Source organism: Staurois parvus, unplaced genomic scaffold (assembly GCF_062004578.1).
Source record: "Staurois parvus isolate SC_StPar_1 unplaced genomic scaffold, SC_StPar_1.0 ptg001052l, whole genome shotgun sequence".
NCBI lineage: Eukaryota > Metazoa > Chordata > Amphibia > Anura > Ranidae > Staurois > Staurois parvus.
Window position 1 is genome coordinate 821,228 of NW_028318848.1, and position 26,749 is coordinate 847,976.

At 43.1% G+C, this 26,749-nt stretch overlaps 1 protein-coding gene across 1 annotated transcript; it reads right to left on the minus strand.

Moving 5' to 3' along the window:
- Positions 1–278: 278 nt before the first annotated feature.
- LOC149440798 (class I histocompatibility antigen, F10 alpha chain-like) lies at positions 279–26,632 on the minus strand. Its single transcript, XM_089658136.1, has 6 exons — positions 24,754–26,632; positions 16,809–17,069; positions 13,448–13,726; positions 12,538–12,810; positions 1,100–1,228; positions 279–533 (listed from the first exon to the last, which is right to left on the minus strand). Exons 1-6 carry the CDS (start codon positions 24,800–24,802, stop codon positions 472–474), a joined length of 1,053 nt encoding a protein of 350 aa, XP_089514262.1. The 5' UTR covers positions 24,803–26,632; the 3' UTR covers positions 279–471.
- Between the last annotated feature and the right edge of the window lie 117 nt (positions 26,633–26,749).

A 26,749-nucleotide genomic window follows, 5' to 3' on the forward strand; every position in this document is an offset into this window, starting at 1 on the left:
ACATGGTCTCTGGCAACCAATCCTTACAACATTGCCTTGTACTGCACTGAATCTCTGTGTTGAAGAAGCCATCTTGGTAGGGGCAGGGCTTTGCTTCCACATGGCAGAGCCTCCAGCAAGGAGAACAGTGAGCACCACTGTAGTGGCATCACTTCAAATCTCTTGAGACCAGCAGAGGCAGCAGATCTCACACTGCAGATATACAGCTATAAGACCGTAGGGTCTGGAGTTCCAAGACTGGCAGGGAACTGCTTCGGCACAATTGAAATGTATAGATGTTCCCTATAACATAGCAAATCTTTACTTTTGAGTTCAGGTCTTTAATACAACATCAGTTCATCCAGCTGCATTGGAATCAGGGCCCAGCAGACTTCTTGTAGGACTTACAGATGGATATGAGATAGCAAACCAAGACCTCCTGGTTATATAGACCAAAATGGCAGTCCTAAACTGAAAAATACTGTTTGCCTTCTATGTTCCTGAAACGGGAAGGATGAGTGTTTGCACCGCACATTCTCCATTTGTTCTGTGTCCTGTAAAGACGGGAGAAATGTATACTTTATTAGAGATACTATAGCTAGTTCCATTCTACACAGATACAAATACAATGCTCTCTATAAAAGGTAACTTATGAAATATGAGTCTACCTGGAGCTCTCTACCAGTCATAGTTCCAGAACTAAAACCAAAAGCTGAAAAGGTGATTGCAATAAGGTGAGTGGCCAGACCTGATCTAGTAGCTCTCCGGTTGGTGTCTGTCTGCCCCATGTTGGTATTGTGTCCACTGTAGCATTTGAATTTTGCAGAACACGTTAGGGATTGGCCATAGAGGGATTGCTCTGATGCAGTTGGCCAACTTAAACATGTATTGCAATATATGAGAGCTATAAATCCCTGTCCTATATTGTGTAGTACCCTCCAGTGTGCTACTAGTGTTAGTGGAGGTACATTTATGGTGGTGTGACTCATGCTGTGTGAGTCTGTAATATATATATATATATTATGCTGTGTATAGCAAGTAGACTACCCTGTGACAGTACCCGGGTAGCAGCCAATCTCTGGTTCTACATGCTACATATACCTGATACTATTTCACATACCTGAGAATTTCTTCCATAGGATGAGTCCAAGAACACCAATAAATACCGCAGCAACAACAAGCCCGACAATGAGGCCAATATTAGGATAGCTGTCACCATGAGAGCCGTGATCCTTATGTACTTTGTACCCTACGGAAAATGCAAAATAACAGGACATATGATTGAAGAGTACCCGAAGGGGTTTTGCATTTTTCCAAACAAAAAGAGTGAAACATCCTTAAGCCTCTGGACGGAGGCAGGAGGAATAGAATGACATTTTCAGAATGGGGAAAATCACTTTATTAGAAATGTCTCCATCAACAGGGGTATCACAATGCACCTAAGTACTTGCATTTGTGTTTTTAAGGGCCAGTCTTCCTATAGAGCACAGGTGTCGAACACAAGGCCCGCGGGCTGAATCCGGCCCTCCAGGGCATTTCATGTGGCCCTCGTACCTCTCCTGTAGCTGTGGCATCCCCATCATTTCCACCCTCACCTTGTCTCAGTAGTCGGAGGCAGAGAGGGGTACAAAACTCCTTCTACAGAACCTGAACCTCTCTGTGCAACCACAGAACCCCCTCATCCCTGCCTCCCCTGGTCTCAGCATTTAGCAAACTCTGGCAGCTGACTCCAGTCCTCCTCTGGTCCTCCTCCAGACCCTGCATTTTCTGCTTCTCAGCTTCACCCCCAGCTTCTTCCCAGCTGCAGAAACAGGTAAGGGAGGGTGGGGACTTTTGATGGAGGGGGGGGGGTGTTCTTGACATCTGCTTATAATTATTATGAGAATACTACAACTCTATGCCTGTTGAAAAGGACGCACACCATGGGTGTCATCCACAAGAAGCTTTATTAGAGACAACTCAGACAGAACACCATAGCAGAACCATTTTCTGTCTCTGCAATCTCCAATAAACTTCCTTGTAGATGACACCAGCGGTGTGCGACCCTCCTTTTCAGACTGGCATCATCTGCTACAGGACCGGGAGTGGGAGTGGGCTCCATGCTGGTCTGCACCCGCCTCCTTCACAGCTCAAGTCTGAAGTCATTACTATAACCAATAATAATGGAATGAAGAGGAAAGTATTTATTATGGTAAAGAAGAGACACATTTATATAGTCTCATAGAAACAACCGGCCCTTTGAGGGCAACCATAATGCTGATGCGGCCGGCGATAAAAAAAATGGAGTTTGACACCCCTGCTATAAAGGAATGCGCCTGTGTATTAAACAGAGGAGCTCCATATAGACAGGAGGAATTGTCATTCCAAATATTCCACTGAATCCGCTTCAGTAAAAGTCTGGTTTACTCAGAGGACCAAGAAATGCTTAGAACAGGCTTGTCCAACCTACAGCCCAAGGGCCCCATGCGGTCCAAGATGGCTATGAATGCGGTCCAATACAAAATCATAAACTTACTTACAAATGTTGATTTTTTTTTTAAAGAATTCTTTGTAAAAATGCATTTACACTTCGTAAACACATGTGGCCGAAGAAACATTTGACAGTGTCAATCCCCCTAAAATTCTCCCAGTCCTCACAATCACGCCTCATTCATGTCATCAGTGTTCAGCAGCACCGATATTTGTGAGCAACTCTCTTCAAGGATGAAGCACACGAAGGGCAAAAGTAGAACCAAAATATCTGATGAGCACCTTGAGAATTCATTGACAATTGCCACTACATCCATCCAACCAGATATTGATGCGTTCAACATAAAACAGTGCCATATTATTGACACCCGCTTTGATAAACGTTCTTTTACTTTTATCCAGCTGCCCTCCAGAGGATTTCCCCCCTTCTTGACCAGACTATTTTTGGCGTTGCATTACTTTAATGGACAATTGCGCGGTCATGCAACGCTGCACCCAAATGAAATTTACGTCTTTTTTCCCCCCACAAATAGAGCTTTCTTTCAGTGGTATTTGATCGCCTGTGCGTTTTTTTATTTTAAAAAAAAAATTAAGACCGACAATTTTGAGGAAAAAAAAAAACAATATTTTTGATTTTTGCTATTAAACATGTCCGGTAACAAAATTTTTAAATCTAATTTCGCCATAAATTTAGGGCAAAATGTATTCTGCTCCATGTCTTTGCTAAAAAGAAAATCCCAATACATGTAAATTAATTGGTTTACTTGAAAGTTATAGCATTTACAAATGGCGGTATATATACTGGGATTTTTTTAACTTTTACTTGTAATGGCGGTGATCAGCGACTTATAGCGGGACTGCGGTGGGCATTCTGACACTGGGAGGAACTGACTTGGTGTCGCTGACAACCCCAGTGACACCAATACAGTGATCAGTGCTTAAAAAAAACACTGACACTGTACTAATGGCACTGGGCAGGAAGGGGTTAACATGTGGGTCAATCAAAGGGTTAACTGTGTGCTGGGAGTGTTTTACTAGGAAGCGGTGTGTGTTGGCTTCACTGTAATCACATTTGCATCCATGTCTTGGCCGCAAGAAGAGGCATCGGATAGTGCGGCATCGCTTCTGGGTCGTCGCCAAAAGATGAGAGGAGAGAGCAGTGCAGGCAGAGTGCGTTCCGGGAAGAAGCGGTGCTTTGGCATGGATATGTACTCCCCTTCTCCACCCTGCTGGAATCTGTTCTCTGCACAGGCGCACTGCAGCGAGAGGCGTGGCCACGGCTGGCCGATGTGATGGTCAGATAACTGGCCCGTGCCATATTAAAAAATCTAAAGATGCCAATACAATTGTGCCTCCATTCTGCAGGGCACAGGAAGACTTCAATATAGAGTCAGCGGCAGCGGACGTAGCGGCGGCGATGGCAGAAATGGAGGCGACATATGAATGTGATGATCTGGGACCTGGTCGTCCCCAATCGGTAACGGACACGCGGCACATCCCTGTGCTCGTTTCTGAGACACAGGTGACACCATGGGAACATCTGATACAGGTGAGCTACAAAATGTAACGGTCCTAATCAGGGGTGGACTGACAACTCATGGGGCCCTTGGGCAATAGGGGATCATGGGGTCCTGTGTCCTTGCCCACATTCAAACAACACCCAAAAAAGACTATGAAAAAGGTACCAGGGGCGTCTCATGGGGCCCCCTACTGACCCTGGGCCCTCAGGCACTGCCCAAGTTCCCAAATGGTCAGTCCGCCCCTGGTCCTAATGGACATTACTGCTACATTCGGTTCTTTCTCTGAATATGTGCTCGGCACGTAACGCGTAAGGAGGAGCCTACGCACGCCTTGACGTCACGCCGTCGGAGCATCGTGGAGCTCCGGCGGCCACTACATCTTACAGGACGGTTAGTCCTGTCTGTTTTTTTGTGCACTAGCTTTTGCCATTTTACTGGATACATCCTGCCTTTCTTATTGAATAAATACTTTTTAAACTCTACTTCACTATGGGCATTTTTTTGTTGATCCCTTGTGGGGAGCATCTTTTTTCTTAGATATCGTTGGTGTACAGTGGAGGAGCAGTGTTTTCTTTGGTGGAGCCGTGATCATTTTCTGCCATCTAGTGGATTTCTTCTGCCTAGCTCTGTATCATCGTGTGGACCTTCGTTGATCAAGGGTATACATCTACCCTCTGCATGCTGATGACTACTTTATGAACTCCATCCTTACTACACTGCACTATTTATGTGCACTTCTGGTCAGTGTGCATTGTTACCCTAGGTCACCATAATTGGGACTTTTTTTGATCATTTTTATTGTGTCACATTTTATTTTCTAGCGCTGCACTTTTAATTTTATTACTGCTACATTGGTTGGCTACTTCAGGGTTCAACTAAACAGTCAAATGTTAATCATGTAGATAATGCTAATAGGAATATTGCTGATACTGCTGCAGGTGTTTGGTCGCCATCTAGTGGATCTTTTGCTAATGACGGTTGTACTATTGATCACACTGCAACTGTATCAGTTTTTCCCAAACCTAATGTACCTGAATCTTGTTTAAAAGAATCTTTGCCATGATTTATTTCATTGCTTGGTTTTCATCTAACTAGTGGAGTTAAAGACAAAATATGGCAGGGTGATTTTGTTGATACCCTTTCCCTTCTTCCATGTTCTAAGGTATATCTTAAAAAATGTGAGTTAGGGACCTTAGATTGTACACCCCTTGAGGGTTAGGGACTGATGTGAATGTACAATCAATATGTAAAAGCGCTGCGTAAATTGATGGTGCTATATAAGTACCTGAAATAAATAATAAATAAATCAGAAGAGAAAAAAGAGGACAGATCAGAAGAGTACCGCAGGAGGCTGGTGGCTCATTCTTTTAACAATTGGCTTCAGGCATTTTGCATTTTTTTCTAGTGTGATGTGCGAAAAGTAATCGGATAGGAGTTCTGTTTTTTTTCACCACATTGATATTATTCTGGAAGCATGGATTGGTTTGTGTATGACAAATCTTTTTGACAGAAATTGTCGGTTCACCCTTCCTTGCAGTGTGGTACTAAAGATGTGAGTTTATGGCTTAATCTTTTTCTACCCCAACGATCAACCTTTGCGAAACCACAGCCTACAAACCCCCCGCAACCAATACCCCTTACAGAAAAGGAATTTGTTTTTCCTACAATGATGCAATATTCAAAAGGACAGCTTCATTCAAATATCGACATGAGTGTGCCTTTTGTTACAGAGCACATCCCATTGCCAAATGTTTAAAAAAAACTAGCCAATAATCCACACCAATTGGGAAGGGAAGTCTTTTGTAAAGGCAATGTCCCCGGTGAAACTGGACGCACTCACTGGGGTAGGTTGTACTTTAGTGCCAAATATAAAATCTGTGGACAGTTTGCATAATATTGTACGCAAAAAATTGTTTAAAGAATTGCACAAAGATAGGTTGGCTGGCCAGTTTTCTCCACCTTTTCACGATTTTAGAATATCTCCACTAAGTATTAGCCCAAAAAAGGAACCGAATGAATATAGGTTAATTCACCATCTGTCTTTTCCAAAAGGGTATTCCTTAAATGATCAGATTTGTTCGGAGATTGTTTCAGTGTGTTATGCTTCTTTCCAGAAAACTTTAAAGAAACTTAGGCAATTAGGTCCAGGGGCACTTTTAGCTAAAGCGGACATCAAATCTGCATTTAGATTGTTGCTGGTACACCCTAGTTGTTTTAATTCTTTAATTATTTTCTTTGAAGAATTCTTTTATTTTGATAAATGCCTCCCGATGGGTTGTTCTATCTCCTGTTTTTATTTTGAGGCTTTCTACTTTCTTGGAATGGGTCATATCTCAGGTGTTGGGTTCTGATTCATTGATCCATTAACTTGATGATTTCCTTTTTTTGGGCCCGGCTGGGACTGAAGGCTGCAGTAAATTATTAACTGATTTTCTCTATGTTTGTGACCATTTTAGAATTCCTCTTGAGCATGAAAAAATTTTTTTTTCCATCGTGTTGTTTGGATTTTCTCGGTATCACTATTGATACTTTGCATATGGAATTCAGGCTCCCAGCTGAAAAAATATGGAAAATGAAATATTTACTAATTATCTTGATTCATAAAAAGAAAGTTACCTTGAAAGAAATGCAATCTGTTCTGGGCCTCTTGGCTTTTGCCACAAGGGTTTTGCCTGTCAGGAGAATTTTCTCTCACAGACTTAATCTGGCTGTCAGACACCTCCTAGCAGTATTTCTAGCAACCCACAGCGCGGGGTTCCTCAGGGCGCTGGGTCTAAGTCCCAATCTGCTTATTCACCAGGACCCCTGATGGTGGGGATGGACTTGGAGCAGACTGAGACCTGGTCGCGACCCCTGAGTATGTCCGGCAGTGGTAGAGAGCACCGACAGAGGCGTGTGGGATATAGAGCCTAATGTGAAGAGGCTGGCAGGCCTAGCAGCATGGAATGATCCGTGCGGGACAGATGGACAGTCAGAGTAATGTAAGGTGTAGTCAGGCAGGCCGGGTCAGCAACGTGCGGGCAGCGAGGTACTAGAGGAGCAGACAGAGAATGGTCAGGGTCACGAGCCAGGTTCAACAACTAAGGGCAGGAAGGTACCGGAGGAGCAGGCAGAAGAATGGTCGGGTCAAGCAGGAGACAATCAGCAGGGTCAGGATCAAGCAGAGGTCGGCAACAGGAAGCTTCACAAATCAGATCACAGGAACAGGACAATAAGACCAAACAGCAATGCACATACCTTCTGTCCCGTTTAAATAGCACGCCCTGCGCTGTCATTGGCGCCAGGCGCGTGTCTGCGATCGCGAGTGCGCATAAGGGGCTGCCGCGATCGCCCAAGTCCCGCTGCCCGCTGGCTAGAGCGTATAGGTGTTCTGCGCATGCGCTGCCCGGTGTATCGCGGCAGAACACCCGATCACTGACAGTGGCTATGTCCAGCTTGAAATCTCGTCCTTCCATGTTAGGGTGTCCCATGACATGCGAGAAGACATGTTGGCATGGTATCAATTTTTAGACCACTTTAATGGAAGGACAGTCTGGCAACAAGATTTTGTTTTTGATGCTGACATGCAGCTTTTCACGGATGCTGCTGGGTCTCTTGGTTTTGCAGCCATTTACGCATTGGTGTGCTGAATTCTGGCATTTTACATGGAGATTGACGGGCTAAAGAATATAGTCCTTCTTGAACTTTTCCCTGTTGTTGTTGCGATCAAGTTATTGGGGTCCTTTTTTTAAGAACAGGCATATTTTTCTGAGTTCTGATAATAAGGGCGTTATGTATGCTATAAATTGTCTCTCTTCTAAATCCCCACCAGTTATCGTCTTAATGCGCTATTTAATTTTCAAGTGTCTTAGTTTGAATATTTGGTTAAACGACAAACATGTTGCGGGTAAGAGTAATGTTATGGCGGATTCTTTGTCTCACTTTCAGATGACAGAATTCTTCAAATTATTTCCAGAAGCAGATGCAGTCGGAATAGCTTATCCTCATTTGTGGGATCTCATTTAGCTGGCATTAATAACTATATTAAACATTCATTGGTTCCTTCAACAATGGCTGGATATGGGTCGGCCTGGTTCGGTTGGCTAAGTTTTCTAGATTCGGTTCATGAAAGTAGAGATGCGTTCTCTGAACCATTATTATTGTTTTTTCTTAACAATTTACTACAAAAAGGATACTTATGGACTCATGTTTATAAAACGATTGCGGGCATATTCTTTTTTCTAAAACTGCAGAATTTAACACCCTTTTTAATTTTCTTTTCAGTACGACAGGCTTTAAAAGGTTAGAAGAAACAACATTTTACTGTGGATTCCAGATGGGCTATTACTCCTCAGTTGTTGGAGAGCTTGGGTTACGCTACATCTTCTGTGTGTTTTTCCCATTTTGAATCCATCTTGTTTAAAGCGGTCTTTTCTTTAGCCTTTTTCTCAGCATTAAAAATTTCTGAATTAATTGCGGCAAATAAGAACTGTCATTCTGGGCTTCAGTTTCCAGATATGGTTTTTCACAATACATTTTTACGTATTTTTATTGGTAAATCAAAAACGGATCGGCTTGGCAAAGGTTCTTGGTTAAGGCTTAACGAGTTAAATGGTTCACCAATTTGTCCTGTAGCTCTGATGAAGGATTATTTGCAAATCCGTCTTTCCTCAGGTACTGTATTTTTTATACATGCTGATGGTTCTCCTCTCACAAAATACCAGTTTAATACGGTGTTTAAGAAATGTCTTTATATATTAGAATTGTCTCACATTAAAATATCCTCTCATTCATTCCATATAGGAGCTGCCACAGAGGCTTCTAGCTTGGGTTTAGATGAGACGGTTATTAAAAAGTTGGAAGATGGAAATCGAATTGTTTTAAATCCTATATCAGGCCTGATTTTTACCATTAAATAATTTTAGGTGTCGTTCAGGTAGTCTGGATATTGGAACATTCCTTCATCTATTGGGCGCATGCACAAGCTGCCAACAGAGTATATTCTGAAACTCTAGGCATGAACAATGACCACTTTCAGGTATTTTGGAGTGGACGGTGAGGTATGATTTGGTCAGATTTGTGTTTTGAATTAGGCAGGCTAGGTCATTTCTGGCCAACACCGGACATTTTAATAATTCACCTTGGGGGAAATGACATAGGACAAGTTAAAACATTGGACTCGATCTTTCAAATGAAGGATGATATTCAGCTGTTACACTCCTTTTATCCAAACATGGTATTTGTTTTCTCAGAAATAATTCCACGTTTGCGCTGGCTCGAGACTTCGTCTCTACAACCGTTTGAAAAAATTTGTAATAAAAAAATCAATAGGTCAATTCACGAAGTTATGGGGCTGGTTAATGGGTTCTCATATCGTCATTTGGAATTAGAAGATGGTTTAATTAATATGTATGGAGATGACGCCGTACATTTATATGATATAGCTTTAGATATATTGAATGAGGACCTCTATACTTGTATTGAATTGGCTGCAGTGCTGGTGGTTGTGTGACAGGTGGGGTTTTTGTTTACCCATCCCTCCCCACCCCCCCCCCGATTGTCTATTGGTATGGTTGATAAGTGTTGTGTTAATAAGTATAGCTTGATTCAGTTTTATCCAATTAGGCAGGCCCTTGAACTACACAGTTGAAGGTAAATCTAAAGGAAATTGGGTGAAAATTGGACAGAAAATTGTAGTGTATGGCCAGCCTAAACTGGGGTTTTTGAGTAAGATTGATTTAAGTAAAAATGTTTTACAATTATTAGTAAGCTAATATGTATAAAATAAAGTGTTATTATAAAGAAGGATATTTACACCAATAATAAAATGGCCGCGGCCAAGTAAATACCAAAACAATAAGAGTTGTGGTCTCTATTGTATAGACTAAAGAATACTGCCTGCAGTCCCATAGGAAAAAAAAGGGGGAATAAATAGCCCCCCCCCCTTTGTTATGGGACTGTGGCAGGGAAATAAGGTTTCAAGTCCCCCACTGTAAAAATACAGAGGGGGAACATTCTAGAAGGTCAGAAGGGTTTTTAGCCCCCCCCCACTGGTGTGAGGAGGAGGAGAAAAACGTTAAAGTGTCAAGTTCCCCCATGATATAATAGTATAACGGAGAAGCTTCAAGAAAAAGGGAGTTTTAAGCTCCCCCACTACACCTGTGAAGTTTTAAGCCCCCCCAGGGTATATTATATAATGGGGAAGATTTTAGAATTGGAAGTTTTTAGCCCCCCACAGGGGCGGACTGTCCATTTGGAAACTCGGGCACTGCCCGAGGGCCCGGGGTCAGTAGGGGGCCCCATGAGATGCCCCTGGTACCTTTTTCATAGGCTTTTTTGAGTTTGGGCAAGGACACAGGGGCCCCATGATCCCCTATTGCCCGGGGGCCCCATGAGTTGTCACTCAGCCCCTGGCCCCCCACTACACCTGGACATTCCTGGAAGGAAAAAGTGACCAATAGGAAGAATTGGAGAGAGGAGAGGGCTAAAAAAGGGGGGTCCGTTAACGGAAGATTCAGAAACCTGGGAGGCATCTTTGTGGTGCGACCTCCCACCCGCCCCTTTTCATCGCGGCCAATTGTTATTGGTAAGTATCATATTTGATGATGTTAAAATACATAAATATGTAAATTGAAAAAAGTTGTATTGTTAATGAGTATGGCTGATAAGTGTTGTGTTAATAAGTACAGCTTGAGTCGTAGTGACTAATATGGGGGTTTAAGATTAATTGAAGTAAAAATGTTTTACAATTATTAGTAAGCTAATACGTAAAAAATAAAGTGTTATAAAGAATGATATTTAAACCAATAATAAACCGGCCGCGGCCGAGTTAGCACCAAAACATTAAGAGTTGTGGTCTTTATTGTATAGAATAAAGAATACTGCCTACAGTCCCATAAAAACAGCTAGAAAGTGATGATACATAAACATATATATATAAAACCATATATAAGGTGCAGCGCTATAATAGTAAATGGCATATATAACATATAAAATATATATATACACTAAAGTGCAAATATCAAATCACACTGCGGTGAGGTTAAGTGAGATGAAAAAAGTCCCAAAATAAGTCAAACGTGGGGATCCAATAGATCCTAGTAGGTGCGTGGGATAAGATTCTGTGTAGCACATGGTGAATCACACTCACCAGAAGTGCGTCAAAAAAACGCATGTAAGGTTTATCCTGTGATATCAGATAGCGATCATCAGTTGCCAAGATAGGGATAGAATCCTACACCTTCCAATCGCACCTTGGGTATATACTTCAAATTTCATATGCGTGTCTCAGGCGTGTCACCATCCGGGGTCCCCTTTTAAGGTAGATTCTGCAAGTGGGGACTCTCATAGAAGAGAGCCCAATAAGGGACACCACATAGTGTGATACCGTATAAACTGAGTTTATTTAAAGGTGCAACATGAATAGTGAAGATAAAATGCAAATAAATGTAAATGAAACACTGACCAGATAATAGTTAGGATGACCACCTGCGGTGGTAAGACGTCCAGATACTGCAGCCCCCCTGACGCGTTTCGTGCGGTGCACATTATCAAAGGGTCCTGGGCCACTTGCAGAATCTACCTTAAAAGGGGACCCCGGATGGTGACACGCCTGAGACACGCATATGAAATTTGAAGTATATACCCAAGGTGCGATTGGAAGGTGTAGGATTCTATCCCTATCTTGGCAACTGATGATCGCTATCTGATATCACAGGATAAACCTTACATGCGTTTTTTTTATGCACTTCTGGTGAGTGCGCACTTTTTACCTCAGATTCACCCTGTGCTACACAGAATCTTATCCCACGCACCTACTAGGATCTATTGGATCCCCACGTTTGACTTATTTTGGGACTTTTTTCATCTCACTTAACATCACCGCAGTGTGATTTGATATTTGCACTTTAGTGTATATATATATTTTATATGTTATATATGCCATTTACTATTATAGCGCTGCACCTTATATATGGTTTTATATATATATGTTTATGTACTTTATTGGAAGGTTCTTTCTTGGTTACCTTTTGGTGTTCTAGCCGCTTTGAGATCTCCGGATAGTGCTCGCATATTATCTTTTGCAGAAAGTGATGATGTCACTGGGTCCCAAAAGCGGTGTATTTACATTTTAATTTCTTAAATGTTGATTGGGAACAGGGATAGAGGGAACAAGGGAAGGTATGCATACACTGCACTCAAGTGCAATGGTTTTCCTCTTTAAAATCTCAAATAGAAAGCCTAGAAAGTGAGTGTTCTTCTTTACAGCATCACTTTCCTTTACTGTGCACCTTAAATCTATTAGGTGCATTTTACATGAGACTTTAATTGGGCTTTAAAGCTGAACTCCAGGTATGGATAGTATAGCATAGTTACATTCCTCCACTTTGGATCAATGGACATATATGCCATACCTGTGGGATCCTTGTGGAAGCTGGAAATCTTTAGTGATCACCTTTGTCTTCCGGGTTCCATTCACAGATCTTCACATTCAAACACTGAAAGATGTTACTTGGTTGCAAAAAAAAAACAAAAAACAAACCAAACAACAACATGATTTTGCAGTAGTTTAGGTCTGGATTAAACTCACCCCAGAGAATAATGACTGTCTCCTGCAGGCTGCTGTGATCCACATGACAGGAGTAAGTGTCCGGCTCCCTGATCTGCACATCAGTGCTAACTGTGGTCTGATAGGTGCCATCAGGGTTGGGAAGGATAGGATTGGTCTGATTTCCAATCATTGTATCGATTCCATTCTTTATCCATTTTACAGTCACAGCTTGGGGATAGAATCCATACACCTGACAGTGAAGCTTGGTGACATCACCCAACTTACGTCCTGAGACCTTTACCATTGGTGGGACTGGAAGAATAGGAGAGAAAAACATTAAAACATTGGCTAAATAGTGTCAGATAGAGTGTGAGTACACAATACAGTATCTACCCGAAGTGAGTCCACCCCTCACATTTTTGTAAATATTTTATTCTATCTTTTCATGTGACAACACTGAAGAAATGACACTTTGCTACAATGTGACGTAGTCAGTGTACAGCTTGTATAACATGTAAATTTGCTGTCCCCTCAAAATAACTCAACACACAGCCATTAATGTCTAAACTGCTGGCAACAAAAGTGAGTACACCCCTAAGGCTGGCCATACAATATACAATGTTCTGGAGAATTTTGCTTTAGATTTACCAAAAAATATATGAGGTTAATCCTAAATGACACTTTCAATTGTATCCAATCAGGCAGGCCCTTGCACTACATAGTTGAAAGTAAATCTAAAGGAAATTGGACAGAAAATTGTATAGTGTATGGCCAGCCTTAGTGTCCTAGTGAAAAGGACAAAGAAATAGTAAAGCTTCCCAGTGGGGCTGCATACAGCAATAATCATTTAGCAGCCTGCTCTATCCAGAACTAAAAGATCATTCACTATAGATATTCTGCAAGTGGCAATACTTTGATATGACATCTATTATGTATGTAATGCAGTCACCTGAGCTTTTCATATAAAGTCTCCCAAGTTTGAGGAACGTCTTCAGAGTCTCAATACATTCATTCTCCAGGTATTTCTTGTTCTTGTTTCCTTGACTCTCCTCCGGACTGTTCCATCTCTGTGTAGTGATCTCAGCTGCATACCTGGCCGGGATCCAGATCCCTCTCTGTGTGTCCAGATACATGAAATCTCTGCCATCATATCCGATCTGTTCATACCCCAAGACAGTGCCGTCATCACTCAGCATGCAGCCGTGCATTGACTGGAGGATGTGGATCCCTGTGTACAGAATGGAACATGTTACGTCTTGTACAGGGATGGACTGACCATTTGGAAACTCGGGCACTGCCCAAGGGCCCGGGGTCAGTAGGGGGCCCCATGAGATGCCCTTAGTACCTTTTTCAAAGACTTTTTTGAGTTTGGGCAAGGACACAGGGGCTCCATGATCCCCTATTGCCCGGGGGCCCCAGGAGTTGTCAGTCCGCCCCTGGTCTTGTATGTTTTCTGTGTAAGAGGTTATGATAGGTTTAGCAGGCTGAATAATAGGTCTCGGTTACAAGGTGTGCCTAAAGTCATTCCACCCTGATCTGATACTTCAGTTAAGGCCGGAAGGAAGACCACTAAATCACCCATTTTACTTCTGTCTTTCTGGTCATCCGGGTGCTACATCTCCCCAGGTCTTCTTCTTCTTCGTGGACTCCCAATACCCCAGCCACATTCTTCACACCAGAAAAGGGGAGTCAAAAACAGCAGTGTGAGCTTCTTATAATATGAATAAAAAAATATTAACCAGAGGATTTCCCCCCCTTCCTGACCAGGCCATTTTGGCGATACGGCACTGCGTTACTTTAACCGACAATTGTGCGGTCATGCAACGCTGCATGCAAATTAAATTTACTTCCTTTTTTCCCCATGTATAGAACTTTTTTTTTACAGTGGTAAACAGATCGCCTGTCTGTTTTTTATTTTTTGCGCTATAAACAAAAAAATGGGCCAAAATGTATTCTGCTCCATGTCTTTGCTAAAAAAAAATCCCAATATGTGTAAATTAATTGGTGAAAGTTATAGCGTTTACAAATGGCGGTATATATACACCAGAATTTTTCTTTTCCTTTTTACTAGTAATGGTGGCAATCAGCAACTTTTAGTGGGATTGAGGCGGGCATTTTGACACTGGGGGAAACTGACTTGGTGTCACTGTCCCCAGTGACACCAATACAGTGATCAGTGCTAATAAAAAGCACTGACACTGTACTAATGGCACTGAGCAGAAAGGGGTTAACATGTGGGGAGATCAAAGGGTTAACTGTGTGCTGTTTTACTGTGGGCTGTGTGCAGGGGCGGACTGACAACTCATGGGGCCCCCGGGCAATAGGGGATCATGGGGCCCCTGTGTCCTTGCCCAAACTCAAAAAAGCCTATGAAAAAGGTACCAGGGGCATCTCATGGGGTTCCCTACTGACCCCGGGCCCTCGGGGGGTGCCTGAGTTTCCAAATGGTCAGTCCGCCCCTGGCTGTGTGCATGCTTTCCACTATAAGCACACTGCTTTGTATGGCTCTGCTATGCAGAACCATACAAAACAGTGTACACAAGCTGACAGGGGAGAGATCTGTGTTGTTTATACACAGGTCTCTCCCCCGTTGGTAACACTTGGCGATCACAGGGGAGCGGCGAGGAATCACCGGCCGGGACCTGGTGACTGACAGCCAAGGCTACAAATGGCGGCACGGGTAGGGCGCGCACGCGCCCCCTACCTGGAACTGCGAAATCACGTATATATATGGGATTTTGCGCTGCCCTGTAACAGTATTTCTGCTATAGAGCAATGCAGAAGTGGTTAAAGCAGAACTAAACCTATGGTTTAAGTCAGCTAAATACATGTCAAGTGCCTCAAAACAAAAAGGTGTTCAAAGTCTTACCTGGATTTCATTAGAAAGCAGCCACAGCCTCGGTAGAAAAGCCTGTCGCCTTCCCAGATGCCATAGAGTGGAACCCTTGCCCTTGGTGTGGAAGCAGTGGTGTCTTTGAAGAGGTCTGACACACGTCCTGCTAAGTCAGATGAGTCCCCTTCAATCAGCAGGAGGCATGAGATTTGCTGATTGGAGAGCTGTAGCTCTTATTCAACCATGTTGGACCTCTGCTGAGAGACCACTGCTTCCACACAGAGACCAATGGTCCCACATTGCTGACAGGGGACAGGCTTTTCTACTAAATATGTGCCTGCATTCCAAAGAAAGCAAATTGTAGATGTAGCACCCTTCTAGTTAGACTGCTAGGTACATTTAGTTTTTGGCTCTTTCTGTAATCAGAGGAGCAGTGATGGTTTAGTCTGGTTTGTTCAGGGCTGCACAGACTAGGAGTTTGATTGCTTCCCTCTGCCTCTAGAAGAATATTCTAGAGCAGTGGTTCTCAACCTGTGGGTCGCGATCCCTTTGGGGGTCGAACGACCCTTTCACAGAGGTCGACTAAGACCATCGGAAAACACATATTTCTGATGTGTAAAGAGCAGCTACTGTGTAGAAAGCAGCTGCTGTGTTGAAAGCAGCTACTCTGTTAAAAGCAGCTACTGTGCTGAAAGCAGCAGTGTTGGAGGTAAAACGACACTTCATGAATTATACTTAATGGGTAAACAATTTTATGGCTGGGGGTCACCACAACATGAGGAACTGTATCAAAGGGTCACGGCCTTAGGAAGGTTGAGAACCACTGTTCTAGAGTTTAGGGGAGGTAAAATTCAACTGACCAGCCTAAATGTTGAGTGGAGCCTAGCCAATCCCTGGGGAGGTGTGCCCAGATGGTGGCTGGGATGCTGGTAAATTGTCTGGAACCCTAGAGAGATGGCCTTCTTCCCCTGTGATGGAATGGAGCTTCAGAGGGCTGTTTGCCCCGGGGGCTTCTCTGGACTGGTTGCTGGACTACAAGGAACTGAACCTATGGACTCATCCTGCCTCAGGACTTGTGAGTAGAGCTTTTATTTGTGCTACAAGCTAACTTCATGGTCCCCAGCTGTGAAGCTATAGACCAGGGATGTCAAACTGGCAGCCCTCCAGTTACAAAACTACAAGTCCCATCATGCCTCTGCCTTTGGGAGTCATTCTTGTAACTGTCAATCTTGTCAATGCCTCATGGGACTTGTAGTTTAGCAACAGCTGGAGGGCCACCAGTGTGACACTTGTGCTATAGACTGTTCCAGTCTACCACTGCTTGCCTAGCTCCCTTGCTTCAGCTTCTAGAAGAATTTGCTCTTGCTCATAGGAAGTAAATAAAAAAACAAGACAAAGGAGACCCGCATTATACCATATTGGGTTTTGAATTACTACATCGTTGGCCTTCAAAAGTGAAAATAAAGCCATAGCTGACCTTCGGTCTGATTGAATCTGCTCATTGCTATCTGCACATTTTGCTTGAAGATAGGCTCCTGTTTTTGATTCAGAGTTGTGCCTCTGTCCCAATATTCAGGTTCCAGATTCTTCATCCAGTCAACTTTGGAAAGATACTGACGGGTGTCACTGTTATAATTCTCTATCTCTAGGTCATCCAAGTATCCAACCACAGAGTAAACAGGCAGTCCGGATCCCGGAGCAGAGACTCCAGTGATATAATACTTGAGTGAGTGACTTTCTGAGGGATAAAGAGAAGACATTTTATGATGTGAGATAGAAGGCTATAAAATATGACAATATTAAAAACTACAATTTCTTTGTTCACAAATATGGAGAGAAGTTAATGCTATTTAGGCTCTATGCACACTGGCTTAATAAAGCTCCCAGTGGAGTTTAGTGTTTTGCCTGTAGAAGCAACTCATGTTATCCTATGTGTCCATGCACATTAGGTAGTCTTGAGGCATTTTTTGAGCTCAGCATTTAGAGGGAGAAAAAATATCTTCTATTTTGTGTTTCTGGCAGAATGTTTACATAGGCAAAGCTGTGTTCTGTCACTCTCCTCGTAGATCAATGGGTGCCGGCGCTCATCCATTGGCTGGCACCTGTTGATCAGTTTCTGCTGTGACTAATCACAGCAGAAGCAGCATGTCGGGGGTGAGCGCGTGCCCCCCCCCCCACCAGGAAGTGCAAAATCAGGTTTATATATGTGATTTTGCACATAATGGCTGCCCTGTAGCAGTAAATCTGCTATAGGGCAGTCCTAAACTGGTTATTTATAGCTTTTTTTAATCTTTGGTCGTGAGCAACATGGGTTTTATTTTTAGTCTTTTGAACTTATTGTTTATGGGAATATATTTTGCAGTGTGTTTGCATACGGTAGTTTTGAAGAATTCCCATTTCTGTTCAGTGTTCATTGATGCCGATATTTCCTCCCAGTCTAAGTCTTGGAGAGCAGCTCTCAGCCTTGAAAAATGTGCTCTCTTAATGTTGAGTTTTTATCTTCCCATATGTGCTTGTTGTTTACAGCTAACAATGAATGAAATAATTTTATGGTCACTGCTACTCAGATGTTCTTTTATATGAACATCTTTATATTAGTAATAAGCTCTGCATTGTTTGAGATCACCAGGTCCAGCAGAGCATCATTCCTAGTTGAGGCCTCTAAGAACTGTACCATAAAATTGTCCTGTAGTAGGTTTATACATTTTTGCCCTTTAACTGTTCCTGCAGTACCATTACTCCAGTCAATTTCCAGGTAGTTAAATCCCCCATTATCATCACTGTCCCAGCCCTTGCAGCCCTTTCTATCTGTGCAAGGAGCTGAATCTCCACCTCATTAACACTGGGAGGCCTATAACAAACTCCAGTGATTACCTTTGTAGTACCATTACTCCAGTCAATTTCCGGGTAGTTAAATCCCCCATTATCATCACTGTCCCAGCCCTTGCAGCCCTTTCTATCTGTGCAAGGAGCTGAGTTTCCACCTCCTCATTAACACTGGGAGGCCTATAACAAACTCCAGTGATTACCTTTGTAGTACGCACCCCCGTGTGCAGTTCCATCCATAATGCTTCAGCCTCATCACACTCTCCATCAACTAGGTCCTCTTTCACACTCGCTCTGAGATCACTTTTCACATAGAGACAGACACCACCACCTTTCCTATTTACTCTGTCTCTCACAAAGAGAACATAGCCAGGAATATTAATGGCCCAGTCATGTGAAGAATGAAGCCAAGATTCAGTAATACCAATTAAATCATAGTTCTCTTCATGCACCAAAGCTTTCAATTCACCTATGTTGCTTGGCAGACTTCTGGCATTGGTGAACAAACACTTTAATTTACTGTCACATTTTGCATGCAAATTTTCCTTTTTTTTATTTTAGTACAAATGGTACTAATTCCAATGGTTGTTTGTAACATGGGAACCTTCTTATCACCTTCCATAGCCCTCTGCCCATCTTTCCCCATTCCACCCACCAATAAGTATTGACCCCTGTCTGATCTGTCTACCCCATTATAATCTATTTCTCCCTCCCCCCTCGATCCTAGTTTAAATACTCCTCCAGCCTCCCCATAAACCTCTCCCCCAGCACAGCAGACCCCTAGGTGCAAACCATCTCTAGTATATAGGTTGCACCCCAATGAAAGGTCAGCTCAGTGCTCTATAACCCCAAATCCTTCCCTCTTACACCAGGCCTTCAGCCATGCATTGAGTTCTCTAATTTCCCCCTGTCTTTCCTGAGTTGCGCATGGCACAGGTAATATTTCAGAGAATATCACCTTCCCTTCAACATGCAGCCTAGTTCTTTAAATTGATTCTTAAGGAGCCTCCACCTTCCATGTATTCTGTCATTAGTTCCAACATGGATCAAGACAGCTGGGTCATGCCCAGCCCCTCCCAGTAATTTATCAACCCGGTCCACCACATGCCGAAACCTGACATCAGGGAGACAGCAAACCATTCAGTTGAGGTGATCCTGGCAACAAATTATTCTATCAGTCCTTCTGCTTATAAAATCCCCTACTACCACCGGCTGTCTAGGCCTTCCTGCACTACCCTCACCACCCCTCCCAGATGGTCTGCCCTCCCGGCTGTCAGGGATAGCAGTGACATCCAGGGCTGCCACCCCTGGACTTGCCACCCCCACATCTTCACCCAACTTGGCAAATTTGTTTGGGTGCTGAAACCCAGGGCCAGCCTTCCTTTTCTGTGAGCCCCTACCACTGCCTCTTGTTACAGTAACCCATCTTCCTACCTGATAATCCTGATTAGTCCCTCCGCCCTCCACATCAATCCTATAACTATCTGCTCAGTAAGCAGAAGACCCCTTTCAAGGTTGTCGGTTCTGCCCAGTGTTGCAGCTTGCTCCTCCAGATCTCTAATGTGACCGAGCAAAAGGAGGATGAGCATGCTCAGAATGAGTTCTACAGAAAGTTATATAGTACCTGGAGCACCTGTGAACAATTACCCCCTCTGCTTAATTAGCAGACCATTGTGGTGTGGTAAAAAACACCTCTGTTTTTCCTTGGTTCTTGACAATCCTAAGCTTTCCCACTTCACCCCTTCCTGAGGCCTTCGCCCACTGCTGTGGGAAAGCTTAGGATTGTCAAGAACCAAGGAAAAACAGAGGTGTCTTTTACACTCAATGAAGAGCAGGCCAGCCTTCAGGATATAGGAATCAAACCAGCGCCATCCTTTGTTACTGTGCCAAGGGAGCATCCTTTTCAGTTACAGAGTGTAGGGGGGGGCAGACACTGACAGTATTTACTGAGAGCTTAGCAGAGCCACCAGGGAAGGTAGTTGAGAGGTGATTTAGCTTATCGGATGATCCAAAGGGAACCCCAGATGGACAGAGGTGCCCAGAGGGAAGCCCAGAGATGTTAGACAAGTCCATAAGAGGATTCCATTTGAGACCTTGAGATGTGAATAAGTCTTCTATATGCATATTGGAATTATGCATCTGGTGAGTTTATAATTTGAATATTTGATCACCGGAAGACACACGAAGGATCACTATATCATACATTTAATACATAGACTTTGGCACTTTTTTCTGACACTAACCAGTCACCCATATATGCACTTTTATTATTGTTGTCTTGTTTATCTGATATAATTTATTAAATAGGTTTATGCTCTTATTTATCTTCTTGAATATATTATTTCGGCACTATTTGCTTTTAGCGCTGCGCCTTTTTGATCTATTTGTGGACATCTGACCATCACACAACGGCTGAGTTCCCACACTTTTCTTTTGTGCGTTTTGGGGGGTTTCTGCTTGTTGCACACAGTGCAGCTCTTCTACTTGAATGGGCTGCCCTACGTGTGACAAGTTCCCCAAAGAAGCTCCAAATCTGTTGTTGGAGCAGAGTGGGATGCGTTTTCTTCACTGCACATTTTGCTGCATTTGTAGAATGAACGGCAATTTACAGATGTGAACAGGACCTCAAGCTAGACATACACTGATTGAGATTGGTCTGGTCCCTGCTGAACTGGACCCATGTCGATCGGTTTGTAGGCATCCTAAGCAGAATTCAAACATTCGATCAACCTCTGTCAAAGGGACCTGCTTGAAATCTTTTCATTGATCAGTGGCTGCCTCAGTGGTCCTTCTGTCAGAATACAATGCTCAGGCACGGGGGTTTCCTCCATCTCATTTGTGTGAATGGAGGAAACTGCCAGTTGTTTTTCACTCAGCCCACTAGCTGAACAAAACACTATCAATCTACAGTCAGGTCCATAAATATTGGGACATCGACACAATTCTAAAATTTTTGGCTCTATACACCACCACAATGGATTTGAAATGAAACAAACAAGATGTGCTTTAACTGCAGACTGTCAGCTTTAATTTGAGGGTATTTACATCCAAATCAGGTGAACATTGTAGGAATTACAATAGTTTGCATATGTGCCTCCCACTTGTTAAGGGACCAAAAGCAATGGGACAATTGGCTTCTCAGCTGTTCCATGACCAGGTGTGTGTTATTCCCTCATTATCCCAATTACAATGAGCAGATAAAAGGTCCAGAGTTCATTTCAAGTGTGCTATTTGCATTTGGAATCTGTTGCTGTCAACTCTCAAGATGAGATCCAAAGAGCTGTCACTATCAGTGAAGCAAGCCATCATTAGGCTGAAAAAACAAAACAAACCCATCAGAGAGATAGCAAAAACATTAGGCGTGGCCAAAACAACTGTTTGGAACATTCTTAAAAAGAAGGAACGCACCGGTGAGCTCAGCAACACCAAAAGACCCGGAAGACCACGGAAAACAGCTGTGGTGGATGACTGAAGAATTCTTTCCCTGGTGAAGAAAACACCCTTCACAACAGTTGGCCAGATCAAGAACACTCTCCAGGAGGTAGGTGTATACCTACCAAAGTCAACAATCAAGAGAAGACTTCACCAGAGTCAATACAGAGGGTTCACCACAAGATGTAAACCATTGGTGAGCCTCAAAAACAGGAAGGCCAGATTACAGTTTGCCAAACGACATCTAAAAAAGCCTTCACAGTTCTGGAACATCCTATGGACAGATGAGACCGAAATCAACTTGTACCAGAGTGATGGGAAGAGAAGAGTATGGAGAAGGAAAGGAACTGCTCATGATCCTAAGCATACCACCTCATCAGTGAAGCATGGTGGTGGTAGTGTCATGGCGTGGGCATGTATGGCTGCCAATGGGACTGGTTCTCTTGTATTTATTGATGATGTGACTGCTGACAAAAGCAGCAGGATGAATTCTGAAGTGTTTCGGGAATATTATCTGCTCATATTCAGCCAAATGCTTCAGAACTCATTGGACGCCCCTTCACAGTGCAGATGGACAATGACCCAAAGCATACTGCAAAAGCAACCAAAGAGTTTGTTAAGGGAAAGAAGTGGAATGTTATGCAATGGCCAAGTCAATCACCTGACCTGAATCCGACTGAGCATGCATTTCACTTGCTGAAGACAAAACTGAAGGGAAAATGCCCCAAGAACAAGCAGGAACTGAAGACAGTTGCAGTAGAGGCCTGGCAGAGCATCACCAGGGATGAAACCCAGCGTCTGGTGATGTCTATGCGTTCCAGACTTCAGGCTGTAATTGACTGCAAAGGATTTGCAACCAAGTATTAAAAAGTGAAAGTTTGATTTATGATTATTATTCTGTCCCATTACTTTTGGTCCCTTAACAAGTGGGAGGCACATATGCAAACTGTTGTAATTCCTACACCGTTCACCTGATTTGGATGTAAATACCCTCAAATTAAAGCTGACAGTCTGCAGTTAAAGCACATCTTGTTCATTTCATTTCAAATCCATTGTGGTGGTGTATAGAGCCAAAAATGTTAGAATTGTGTCGATGTCCCAATATTTATGGACCTGACTATATGTCCAGTTTTACTATATCTGGATACCCCTCCAAACTAAGGAGTTGAGTGAAGGCTGCTTGGTAGTGCTGCAGCATGCAAAGACACTATAGACAATTGTCCACTTGTTTGGAGTTCTTTCCTTCATAAGGTGATTTTATAACGTTTGCAGTATTATTATACAGGATTTATTATTATACAGGACAATATATATTATATACCAGATTTAAAGAATAATAATGATTTACACCTGTATAATTTGGTAACCATAATAGATTTTCTGTGACTCAAGTGCAGAATATTACATACAAAAGCTGTTGAGTCACCTTAGGCCCTAGAGGGAATATACACAAATTCCGTGTTGCTGGGCGGTGACCAATAATTATGTTGAATGTAAGACATTTAGCCCCACAACAACAACAAAAAAAACCATCCTAGATACAATTGGGCACTCCCTATCTTGTGACAACAGTTTGGTGGAGGTCCGTTTCTATTCCAGCATGACTATTTTTATATTTGAAGGTTTTATGATGGTATTTAATAAAGATGTATATTAACTTTTAATTTACTGGTGTCGTTAAAGTCCCTTTCTATTGGGGGGTTTCTCCATATATCGCTTTCTATTCCAGCATGAATGTATTCCTGAACTCAGCGGCTAGACTCATCCACCTCACCAACCGCTCCACCTCTGCTACCCCCCTCTGCCCATCCCTCCACTGGCTCCCGATTGCCCAACGCATCAAATTTAAACTTCTAACCCTGACCTACAAAGCCATTCACAACACTGCCCCTGACTACCTCACCAACCTGATCCCCAAGTACCGCCCTACCCATACCCTTCACTCCTCACAGGACCTCCTTCTTTCCTGCTCCCTGGTCTCCTCCTCCCACGTACGACTGCAAGACTTCTCCAGGTCCTCTCCCATCCTCTGGAACTCACTGCCCCAGTCCATCAGACTGTCACCTTCCCTCCTCACATTCAGGCGCTCCCTCAAAACCCATCTCTTCAGGGAAGCCTACCCCACCCTCACCTAACGGCTGTTCTCCCTCATTCCTCCCACCACTCCATTCCCCACAGCCACTTCCTCCTGTACCACTACCCCCTCCCTCCTAGATTGTAAGCTCGAAAGAGTAGGGCCCTGTTACCCCTCATGCGTTGTTTGTTATTGTTGTACTGTGCCATGTATTGTTCCCCCCTCTATTGTACAGCGCTGAGCAAACCCTTTGGCGCTATATAAACTCGATGTAATAATAATAATAATGCAAAACCAGCTCCATAAAGACAAGGTTTGATTACGGAGGTTTGGTATGGAGGAACTCAAGTGGTCTACATGGATCCCTGGCCTCATCCTTACTGAACACCAATGGAATGAACTGGAATATCAGTTGAAAGTCTGGTATTCTTATCCAACATCAGTACCTGATCTTACAAATGTTCTTTTGGCTGAATGGGCACACATTCCCACAGACAAACTCCAAAATCTTGTGGAAATCCTTCCCAGAAGGGAGGAGACTGTTAGGCCTCTTTCACATGAGAGGTTTGATTGGGTCCAGATTTCTGTCTTTTAACAGGACCTGATCGGATTCTCCATTCTCCTCTATGGGGAGTCGGATGTAAATGGACCCGTGTCCTCTGGGTCCAATCCAATGCAGCAAAAACAGGAAGGAGATCTGTTCCCCTCTATGTGGACCGATCGGATCAGATGGTAGTTGGATGTAAACAGACAGCCGGTCTGTTTACATCTGACTGCCCATAGAGCAGAGCGGGCTGTGTCTGTGTCCGCTTTGCATAAGGAGGATAGACAAGGACCCGTCGTCCGGCCACTCCTATCAGCTCAGCAGGGGATCAACGGACGGATCCCCTGCTGAGAAAAAAAACAGATCCGGCCCGTGTGAAAGAGGCTTTTAAGTCTCAAACAGCAACCAACTCCATATTAAAGGCTAAAATTACAATGACATAAAATAACTAACAATGAGGTTCTATAACTTCTTCAGCTACGTGATCTGTCCTTATATTGTTCTTTTTACATTTTATTGAGTTGTTAAAACATTTGAGGCACTCACCAGAACATACAGCTGTCACTTCTAAAATTAGGAGTAGAATCATCTTCATCCTTCTGCAGGGAAGTTCCTGTGTGAACCTTACACAGCGTCCTCAGTGCTTTGAAATCCCCTAATTCCAGGAGGGTCTGATGTAGATATAAAAATCCAACCAAGGCAGGCCCAGCAATACAAGAAGAGCTGTAATTTCTGTGCTTAGCCAGCAATATAACTCATGAAGTGTAAAACAGCCCGATTTTGGAAGTTATTAAAAATGTAAAATAAGCAGTCCCAGTTAATATTCCTAAATTTAAATGCATTGAGTTCTTCTTTTCCAAGATAAATAGTAGAATAATGTCCAAGAACAAATGTTCTTCTCTTTCTCAGTCCTGTCGTATGGCTCAAAAAAACGTCTTTAAAGCAGAAATAGGGAAATGTGTTTTATATTTCAGCACCATGGAACCCGTCTAACTGGAGAAGCAGGAATCAGCTTTACTCAGGGCAGTCATACAGTTCGGTTACTAATTACCTTCACACACAGAAGGGAAATTCTCTGCTGTAGACTATGGACCAATAAATAAATAAAAAGCAGGCCATCATCAGCTGCCAAGCAGGAAATATAAACACTAAGAAGTTTAGGAAAAAGGTGACAGTGACACTTTTTTCCATTAAAAAAAAAATATATCTTAGTATGAATTCACTAAAATTCAACACATACAAAATGCCATTGCTTTGTGTTATTTGTTCAACTGAAATCATTTTTAATTCCTTCCGATGCATTGATCTACATTGGGAAGATTTATTTGACACATGAATTATTATTACGTACATAAATTTAGATCCTGCTTACTGTATATCACCGAACTTGTCATCAATCAGCCCCTTCATAGTAGACTACAATCCTTGCAGCTCTATTGACGCATCCGAGGGAATGTGTAACTTGTTTTGATGCAATGGGGGAGATGTACTAAAACTGGAGAGCACGGAAGTGGGTGCAGCTGCACATCGCAACCAATCAGCTTCCAGGTTTTGTCAGAGCCTAAGGCTGGGTTCACACTGATGCTGTGCAGCACATCGCATGTGATTCGCATTGGAACCGCATCGCATTCCTGTGCAAATCACATGTGAATTCTGTACGGTGTGATTTGAATCGGGTAGAAGGGGCGTGTGCGCCCTTCCCGTGCCACCATTGACAGCCTCAGCTGTTGATCACTGGGTCCCGGCTGGCGCGCGGCGATCGCCGAGTATCACCAGTGGGGGAGAGACCTGTATGTAAACAATACAGATCTCTCCCGTCAGCTCCTGCACATTGCTTTGTATGACTCTGCATTGCAGAGCTATACAAAGCAATGTGCTGACATAGTAAAGCGCACACACAACACACTGTAAAACAGCGCACAGTTAACCCTTTGATCACCCCTCATGTTAACCCCTTCCTGCCCAGTGTCATTAGTACAGTGTCAGTGCTTTTTATTAGCACTGATCACTGTATTAGTGTCACTGGGGATGTCAGTGGCAGTTAGTTCCCCCCCCAGTGTCAGAATGCCTGCCGCAGTCCCGCCATAAGTCACTGATTGCCACCATTACTAGTATAAAAAAAATTCCAGTATATATACCGCTATTTGTAGACTCTATGCCTTTCACGGAAACCAATTAATTTACACGTATTGGAATTTGTTTTTTGCAAAGACATGGAGCCGAATACATTTTGGCCTAAATTTATGACAAAATTAGATTTTTAAAATTTTTTTACTGGACATGTTTAATAGCAAAAAGTCAAAAATATTGTTTTTTTTCTCAAAAAAACCTCACCTTCCCTAATACCATGGCAGACAAGTTCACATGAAGACTCGCAGAGATTTCACACATCGGCCCTTCCACTGCCCCACTATAGAACCCTTCTCAGCACAGACTGACTATACTGGAATGTGATTGGTGGATAGAGATTACTGCATGGCATCCTTTCTCTATGTGGTGCCTTACTGAACAAACCCAGTGAAGTCATTTGTGCCACCAGGGA